This window comes from Pinus tabuliformis, chromosome 1_1 (assembly GCF_031772625.1).
Source record: "Pinus tabuliformis cultivar Carrire ecotype Pingquan chromosome 1_1, CPIR1, whole genome shotgun sequence".
Classification (NCBI taxonomy): domain Eukaryota; kingdom Viridiplantae; phylum Streptophyta; class Pinopsida; order Pinales; family Pinaceae; genus Pinus; species Pinus tabuliformis.
This window is the reverse complement of record NC_142297.1, coordinates 865691202-865700984: the sequence shown is the minus strand read 5'-3', so window position 1 is coordinate 865700984 and position 9783 is coordinate 865691202. Positions and strand designations below refer to the sequence as shown.

The 9783-nt window shown below is 36.1% G+C and overlaps 1 protein-coding gene across 1 annotated transcript; it reads right to left on the bottom strand.

Annotated features, from left to right (window-relative positions):
• Positions 1–801: 801 nt before the first annotated feature.
• On the bottom strand, positions 802–2034 carry LOC149217024 (uncharacterized). The gene has a single exon (XM_089390114.1). It carries the CDS (start codon positions 2032–2034, stop codon positions 802–804), a length of 1233 nt encoding a protein of 410 aa, XP_089246240.1.
• Between the last annotated feature and the right edge of the window lie 7749 nt (positions 2035–9783).

Genomic DNA, 9783 nt, shown 5'->3' with positions numbered 1-9783 from the left:
CCTCTTGAAATTCCGCACCTCCTTAAGCGACGCTTCTCCAAATAACATCAAATCATCAACAAACTTTTGATGTGTGATAGTCAAATTATTCCCCCACAACCTTATTCCTCTGATTCTCCTTTCACTTACTTCCTTTTTAATTTTCCTGCTTAATCCTTCCATAGCCAAGATGAACAAAAATGGAGAAATTGGGTCCCCCTGCCTAATTCCCCTGCTAGCATTAAACGGGTCTGTAGGAATACCATTAACCAAGATTGAGAAATTTGGAGTAGAGATCATGCTGATTATCCATGCTATCCACCTTCTCTCAAAACCGTAAGCTTCCAAAACCGCTCTGAGATAGTCCCAGTTCAATCTGTCATAGGCCTTGGATAAGTCCAACTTCATCAGCATCCCTTTCTGTTTTTTCACCTTTAGGGAATGTATCACCTCCTGAGATACTACTATCCCATCTAGGATCTGCCGCCCCTCCACAAACCCAGTCTGTTCAGGCGCAATTAAGTTAGGTAAGAGAGGTTTCAACCTTTTCGCTATCAAAGTGGAAATCATCTTATAGACGACGTTACACAAGGCTATGGGTCTAAAACCCTGTGGCTCCTCCGAGTTATTACTTTTAGGAATCAAGGTCAGAAAAGTCGAATTTATTCCAGGCCATATTCGCTGTCTCATTCTGGATTCTTCTACGGCTTCTAGTATTTCTTTTCCCATAAAATGCCAACTAGCCTGGAAGAATTCCACCGTATACCCATCTGGACCGGGAGCCTTATTCTTACTCATATTCATTACCACTTCTCCTAATTCTTACATTGTCACTACCCTCATTAATGCCTTGTTTTGCTCCTCAGTTACTAATCTTGGAATCTCTCTGCAAATATTATTTATAGCTTCTCCTCTATCCCTTTGGTTTTCTGTCAAAATTCCTTTAAAGTAATCAACCAGAGTCTTTTCTATATCCTCCTGTTCTATTACTCTGTCTCCTTCAGCATTTTTAATTGAAAAGATTCTATTCCTCTGCCGGTGTTGGATCATAGCTTGATGGAAAAATTTTGTATTCCGTTCTCCTTCCCTTAACCATTTTATCCTTGATTTTTGTCGCCACAGAATCTCCTCTTGCTTTCTTCGCTCTTCCAACTGACTTATTATTCTGCCTTCCTCCCTACTCGATTCTTCATCCCGTCCTTCCAAAATTATCTTTTGCTGGATATCCTCCATTGCTCTTTCTAGTTTCTGCTTTGCTTCCATAATATTCCCAAATTCTTTCCTATTCCATTCTTTTATTCTCTTTTTAATTTCCTTGAGCTTCAATTGTAGAGTATGCATTTTCCCCTTACCCCTGATAGTGCTCTGATTCCACCAATCCTCCACTTTCTTTATGAATTGTGGGTCTCTAAGCCAAAAAGATTCGAATCGGAAAGGCTTCTTCCCCTTAACCTTCTTGATATCAATATCTAATCGTATTGGCCAATGATCTAAACCCAGGCTAGGCACGATTTTAGCTTCAATAAACACATCTTGATTCAAGATTTGCTCTGACAGCAAGAATCTATCCAATCTAGAAGTGATTTGATGTTGTCCTCCTCTTCGATTGTTCCAGGTATGGACACCATTATTTGTATAAATATCGACTAACCTCAGGTCCCTAATCATGTCGTTGAACTCCTCCATATTCTGGTCCTCTCTCCTTATTCCCCCTCTCTTCTCTCGTAGATCCCTTATCATATTGAAGTCCCCTCCAATTATCCACGGGGAATTCGGAATTAAGCTTCTCATAGTATAGATATTCTTTAAAAAGGCATGCCTTTCCCTATGATTGTGAGGTCCATATACTCCTGTGATAAGAATTCTTTCCCCCATTCCCACTAATCTAAACATCCCTGAAAGGATTCTAGGCAAACTAAACCAGTTTTCAAAAATTACCTCTTCCGGGTTCCACAAAATAGCCACACCTCCTGCTGTTGCAACTGCATCCAATGCCATAACCTCATATCCAATTTTTAATTGCTTAATAATACCTGCCATCTGCTGGCTTTCCATTTTCGTTTCCTGAATGATCATAATGCTTGGCCTATCTTTCTTAACTCTTTCTTTCAAATATCTCTATTTCCCTTTACTATTTAATCCCCTGATATTCCAACTTGTAACAATCATTTAAAACTTTTTAGAAGTTTGTTGAAATACCTCTGACAGAGGTATCACCCTTCCTGAATTTACTAAAGTCTCTCCCACTGCTTGGATTGATTCATTTAAAGTTCTTCTCCCTTTCTTCCTTCCACATTTTCCTTGTCCATCCCCTTCTGAACATTGGGATTCCTGGTTTCCTGCCTGATCTATCCTGTTTTCTGTCAGTCCTCCTTTCTTCTCCTTATATCTTTGAAAGGTTTCTTTATACAACTGTTTATCTTTCTCCGGAATGAATCTTTCGTCCAATTGTTTCCATTCATTGAGCAATTTTTTCATTATCTTTTCTTCGTCGGCGCCCACTTCTTTTATACTCTCCGTAACTAACATTGATTGTTCTTCTATATTCTCCTTTCTCTCTCCCCTTTCTCCTTCTGTCTCTCTACTTGGACTCATGCTTTTCCGTTTTCCATCCTTAATAATTTCCATTGGAGTTATCTCATTAACCTCCTTTACCTGTTTTTCCCCCTCCAGCTCCTCGTCTTTCTCTTGAAGGATATTGAACTTGTTTCGACTCTCAATTGATGAAGTGGTCTCCTTGAATTGGGGTTTTGATGTTCCCGAAATTTGCTTCCTTCTCCTCTATACCTCTCTAAATTCATTTTCCGCCCCTTCCAATCCCTCTGCTCTCTTGATTTCCTCCCTGTTGTCCTTCTCTGCCGCTACTGATCGATTTTGTGGGCATTCCTTGGCGAGGTGTCCATATACATGGCATCTCCTACACCTGAACGGTATATGTTCGTAATCTATGGGCTGCTGCCATATTTCATCTTGATATTCAAGCTCAATGGATTCCGATAAAGGGTCTGCTATATTCATATATACACATATCCTAGAATATGAAGTATATTTTCCTCTTTTCGTCGATTCTGCCACCTTGACAAAAGTACCAATCGAATTTCCTATTCCTTCCAGTATTTCAGGATCCCAGAATTCATCCGGTAACCCAAATAATCTGACCCATATCGGGTCTGCCATAATTTTCTCCTCATCAGGGTTGTATCTATCTTCCCAATATCTTGTAAACAAACCCGCATTGTTCATGAAGTGCGGTCCCTCCTCAAAAACCCTTTCCTTATCTGCAAGGTTTGCGAAAATGACTGTAAAGAATCCCTTAGCCCCCAATTTGAGATCTATATGCCCTTTCGGCCGCCATCTCTGCTGAATCCATCTCGTGAGGTCCCTTTCAGATGGCCAGTATCCTATAAATTTGCAAATTAAAGCGTGATCTCTCATATAGCAGCGGTAATTTTCCAATTTATTATTTGGAATCACATACCTCGGTTTTTTCTGTGCCCTAGGAAGGCATCTGTTTACCATTCTTGCTTGCCATTTATTCCCCAAGACTGGAGGTTCCCTGCTCATTTCCGGTCTTCCCCTCTGCCCTTCTTCGGTCCCTGAGTTTCCTAGCATTACATTTCTGTAGGAGGGGATCTCTCCCCCCCCCTGCCTTTCTTCCATTGGTTCTCTCAGTCCTTCCCAATCCACTATTCTGCTGCCAACTTTACTTAAGGCGTCAATTGTACCTGGCCGTTACCTATGTCTATGCCCTCCTGCCTTACTCCGCCTCCCTAGTCTACGCTTTCTCCGTTTGACCTGCAACTCAGAAACCCTACCGTCGACCCAGGTTCAAATTCACTCCCTGAAGCATCGAAGCGCATACCATTAACATGTTCAATAATCTTTATTAAATTATTTAATCAAATTATGCATATTTGTTTCTAATCCAATATATAATTTTTCATATTATTTTAATCTTTTATTTTACATATGTTTCCTTATTCTACCTTTATTTTCCTTATTTTTTATATTATTTTAATCTTTTATTTTTACAAATGTTTCCTTATTCTACCTCTATTTTCCTTAGATGTTTCCTTATTCTACCTCTATTTTCCTTATTTTTAGGCATAGTTGAATTTTTTATTTTTCCGTTAATATTATCTCTCCGGTTAATTATTTCTATCAAATTCTAGTGTCCTCTTAATGATTAATATTATCTTCATTTTCCTTTTTAATTTTTACCTTTTTTAATTAATTAATCATTTATTTAAAACTTTTTTCCTTTCTATTTTTTTCATTGATGTATTATTATTATTATTTAGCTGCTATTTTATTATTATTATTCTTTAAGATTTTTTTTTATTATTTTATTATTCTAACTTCTTTCTATAAAATAATTCACAATGCTTTTTTGTGATTATTTAATTCTTAGGGCCCTAAATATGAGTGGAGCTTCCAACCAAAATGTTGGACATGACTAAAAAATCCTCCACATAGTTTCATCCAAAAAAATCAATTATATTTTAAAATATTTCAAATGAATAAAAAAATAACATATATCACAATAAATTTAAATTTGCAATCCTACATATTGTTAAGTAACAAATTTATTTTTTATTATTAATTTTTAGCATAGTCTTACTTATAGACGAGATGCCCTTTTTTCATGACATTTTTTCTGGTTAACTTTTGATTGAATTTTTAAAGGTTGAGTTTAAGTTGTTTAATTAGTAGAATTTGAATGCCCCAGGTGTTTTCCATGTGTTGTATCCATTTATGCATTCAAAATTGCATTTTAAACAACATAAAATCATATTCTTTCTTGAAATTGTTTTGTCCGATTCTTGTGAAAAAATCTATTTCGTGTATAAGTTAGACTCTACCTTAATTTTTTACATTAATATTCAAAATAAAATTTTTAAAATTTAAAATTTGTTAAAAATAATTTAAATTATAAGTTATTTTCCTTTTGTAAGTCAAGTATTTCTTTTAATTCTCGAGAATGATACATCGTGAGGAGATCTTCTCCTAGATAACTAAGGCCTCAGTCCTACCAGATTTTTTGGTCATCAAGTACAAACAAAAGAACATCAAGATCATCAAAACAAAGCTATAGGACCACATGTTGATGGCCCAGAAGGCCCAAAATTGTTCAAAAAACAAAATACAACCCACTCTCCTCATTACACATTAGCATTATCAAGACCCTAGTGAGCGTTACCTCCCTCAGCGAGGCGATGAAATGCATCGTTAACATGAGATTCCATATGAGCCATGCGACCCTCAAAGTTGTCCATTCGATATTGGAGCCTCTTTTGGCCATGATGAAGTGAGTCCTGTTGATCAAGAATGTGCCACTGGTTATGTTGAATATCATTGAGAAAACTGATAATTTCATTCTTATCATTGTGTTGGTCCTGAGCTTGCTGGTCAACTTATGCATGGAAAAGGCAAATTTGAGCTTCAATAGAATCAAAGAGGGGGGGTGGGGAGGGGAGCAGGTCCAGCCGCCCAGGAGAACCACCAACCGGTTTCTCTAGCTCGCCCTCGTCTACAAGTTGCCCTGCATGGTGACAGTCCCTCTGACCCCTCTGTCTGCCACCTTGCCACGACCTACCTCTTTGATATGCAAGAGGTGGCCACGCACACTACCACTCAACACCGAACCACACCACCAGGTAACGACACAACTACCTGCACCTTCGTCACCCACACACGCCCACATCAAGGGGTCCCAATTGTCCTTTCTCCCCCACCAGATCAGTAGGGTATCCTCTCCCTGACTAATGGTCTCCTCTCCCATCCTGAATGTGCCACCATCCACTACTTCCAGAGCCCGAAGTGGCCACGACCTACCCAAATTATTGGTTACTCCAATGCTATCCCTGCTCCAGGTCCACAAATAAAGTTAAATTGTAGCCTCCACAAAAGCCTTTGTGCACCACTCAACCCAACCTCCACACAACCTTTCATAATTGAACTGATACAAGGGGTTGCTGAAAGGCACCGATACCCCAACCTCTCTCTATCTAAAACGTTTGTCTTTCCACCTGAGACTAAAACTAGAGAATCATAGAAAACACACTCATCCTGGCCACCCACCAAAGGAGAATGATCCCTGAAACCACTGCTCACACTGTTTATTGAGCCACACAACCAAAACATACACAACAAACACTGTAATAAACAAGAGTATCTTAATTAATCGAGAGGCAACTCTATCCCCTTCTCCGTCATCCTCAGTGTCGCTATGTCTAGGACTTGAGATTGAACCCTCATTGGTTGTGCCAAGCCTTGAGCCCGACTATCAAACAGTGTCGACTCTTAAACGCAAACTAACCTAGGGTCCCATATTACAGTTTGAGCTACCACTGCATGCAAAGCAACTTCATAAGGCCAGTCTGTAACCACAACCTTTCTTCTCCACCCATCAAGACCCCAGCTTGACTCTCGATAAAGGCCCACTAAATGAATCAAGTAGGTAATTCCGCCCAAAATCCAAACTCTCATCTCCGGATTGCTACATCTAGTCGCCAATGCCATAACCATTGAAATAATAACCCTTGTTATTTCAAAAACATTCCCTGGCAAGCCACGAGGCCCTTCATACCCAACACGTTTAACTGTCATTACTACCGCATAAAAAGATGATTAATACCTTGCTCTGGCATACTTACCATCTTTTTCACCCCAATCCAAATAAATTATAAATTATTATTATTATCCTTCAAAAATTGATTAAAAAACATTCACAATTTTTGTTATATAACCCATATTCATGTAACCATAATATTAATGATTTTGATGAAAAATAAACGTAGCTATCTTATTTTCTAGCCGACACTTTGTTTTCCAAAATTAGTATAGAATTTTTGTAACTAAATAAACATTAAACATTATTATATTATATATTCAAATTTACTTATAAACATTTATTTTTTTTTAATTTAATAAAAATTAAACTTCCACTCACAACCGAATCATTCCAACTTATACTTAAATGGTCCTCCTGATGGACACTCTCTCCCCATAGCATTATGTTCTCTATAATTGTCATCGCGATATTTTGCTCGTACACTTCTATCTTTCTGTTATGAAAACAACTTTCAGAATTAAAGTATATGATTTGCATTACTTTTAATAATGAAGAAACATTCTTTAATATTAATATAATGTTATCAAATGGGCCATCTTAGATGCTGTGCTTATAACTGGTATGCTTTTTTTGGGTTCACCTTTTATTTTTTCTTTGAAATGATGATTTTTTTTTTTGGCAGGACTCTTTTTCATGATTTTTCTCTTGATTCTCTTCATTGGTCATGGAGTTCTGGTCCACATTCAATTTTCCTGCATTTGGTTGTTCAAGTTATATTATTTCTTTTTCTTTAACTTCCTCCACTATAGATCTAATAAATAATTTAGCAATTAAATGAGTCATGGAATTGTTTCTTACTAAACTTTCAACTAAGTGTTAGAGAGTAGCACACTCGACTTGAAGGTTTTATATTTGTCACCTCTAACTATGAAGGTTTTCCATTGTGAAATCGACTTCATAACCTTGACTTCTTCTTGGGAGTGCATTCTACCAATTAATGAAAATATTGAGTTTATATTATCAATGATGTAGTCCTCTTGTGTTGTTAAGAGTCTGTGAGTTTTAGTTGTTTCACATAATGGACATCTCCCAAAATGGCCACGTCCCTTTTTGGTTTTCCAACATAACACCTGTTTGATCCCTTTCTCCACTCAGAACACTTAGATCAATAATCCTATTTACATATTCCAACATTCCCTTAGGGGCAAAGTTGGAGGACAAAATGCTAACCTTTAGCAATTTCATGATGATATCAGGGGACCTCTAGAGAAACAAGTGCCTTTGGTGCAAAGAAACACAATGCAACCCCAATAAACCAAATAGAAAACCACAAATGTGACCTGAAGCCCACAAACCCGAGTTATTGAACCACCAAGATTCAAAACCCCACGAATTAGAGCCAACCAATCCTTGTGAACTAGGGTCAACAAAACATTTATCCAACAAATAACTAGAGAAAATTTGAAAAGGTTAACATAGACTATAAAAATACCACAAGCCCTTAAGCAACTAACTGATATTGAGTTTCGTTATCCCACATGCAAGAAGAATACAAATCTAGAGTGCTAGATGTCCTTGATCCAAAATTAGCCTTCAATTGTGGAAGGGCGCTACGGGTTGAAAGCTACTTAGGCATTGACTTTGATAATCAACTACCCTTTCATACCATGCAAAATTATTAACATGCAAGAGTGCATCTTAATGTTGAATTAGTATTCAAGGGATGGGTGAAAATACCTTCTCTTTTTATCCTCAATTTATCACATTATTGAAGAATGGCCTTGTTGGTTAGAATGTTGACTTGATTGTTGAGTGGCCTTATTGTTGTAGAACTCAATAATACTGAATTGGACAAATTCTTTCTTGATTCACTTGATTATTCTTATTAATATACAATTTCTTTGAGAGGAGGCTTTAAGCATTAGTTTGATGATTAGAGTTGAGTCCTCTATGACATTAGTTTTTTTTTTCCTTATCTCTCTCTCTCTCTTTGCAGGAAATCCAGGTAGATCAACACAAAAGGATCACATCTTATCGACCAAACTAGCCGAGCCTAACCCTGAGGGCGTCAAGGAGAATTGATCCCGTGACATCCTAAATTGGCGAGTTACTTAACAATGAAAACTCGACCAATTGAATTAAAACTCAGAGCTATGGCATTAAGTTTTTGATATACTTTTCATTGATAATTCTCAACCCGTTTAATAGTACAATTAGATTTATTTAATTATACAAAACTTTACTTAAACTCTACATATTTCTATATTTTATTCATAGTCGAGAGTGATCCCCACACTGACCACACCATCAACAATATCATTCATATATATATATATATATATATATATATATATATATATATATATAATTGATTCATATTTATCTCTTAAGATTAATCATGGCTAGTATACTTATGCTTTTGACATACGTTCCATTGAATTTCGCACAAATTGTGAGTTAAGAACTTCGTGATTGCATGGAAAATTATGGACCAATTTAAATGATCTAAGCATTATTTGTAGTATGTGCCTTTCTTACATTGAAGAGGATATACTATGGTAAGTTCGAATCAATATGATTACCATCTCACATATCCATCCTTGTCAGGAATCCGTATGTCTGTTTAATCACTACCTTAAATGATGTTTGCCATGTCATGGGACATTGTAAGGCGTTTTTCGAAGCAAATGACAATTTCCTCGTAATTTATCAAATGTGTTGTTCTTCTTAATATAATTTTGCAAAACTTTATTATTTTATATATATTTTTTTTTAAATATTGAGAAAATGGGCTATATCAAAGTCCAATACTAAGTACATATATGCCACCTCATTGTCAATCAATAATAATAATATTCTTATGAAAGGTATATAATAATAAATAATATAAAATGTATATAATGTAATGGTGATGTTAATAAATAATTATAAAATAAGTTAAAAATTATATATATATATATATATATATATATATATATATATATATATATATATATAATTTAGTGTTAATTGGGGTTTTTTAGGTGGTTGAGCGAAATGACTATTATCTTCTTCACCTAAGTTTAAATTTTTACTAGTGATATGATGGGCTATAATATCTTGATAAATATTGTTATAATAGTTTCGTGCTTATGACTATTGTTGTATTGGTTTTGAGTCTTGTGAACTCTTAAGTTAGTATACATATGGGTTGGCTTGGTACCAATAATGTTACTCTAACACTCACACAG

Bases quoted from the DNA above. Each gene is read 5' to 3' on its own strand.
- LOC149217024 (XM_089390114.1), bottom strand. From the start codon at position 2,034: ATGGAAAGCCAGCAGATGGCAGGTATTATTAAGCAATTAAAAATTGGA.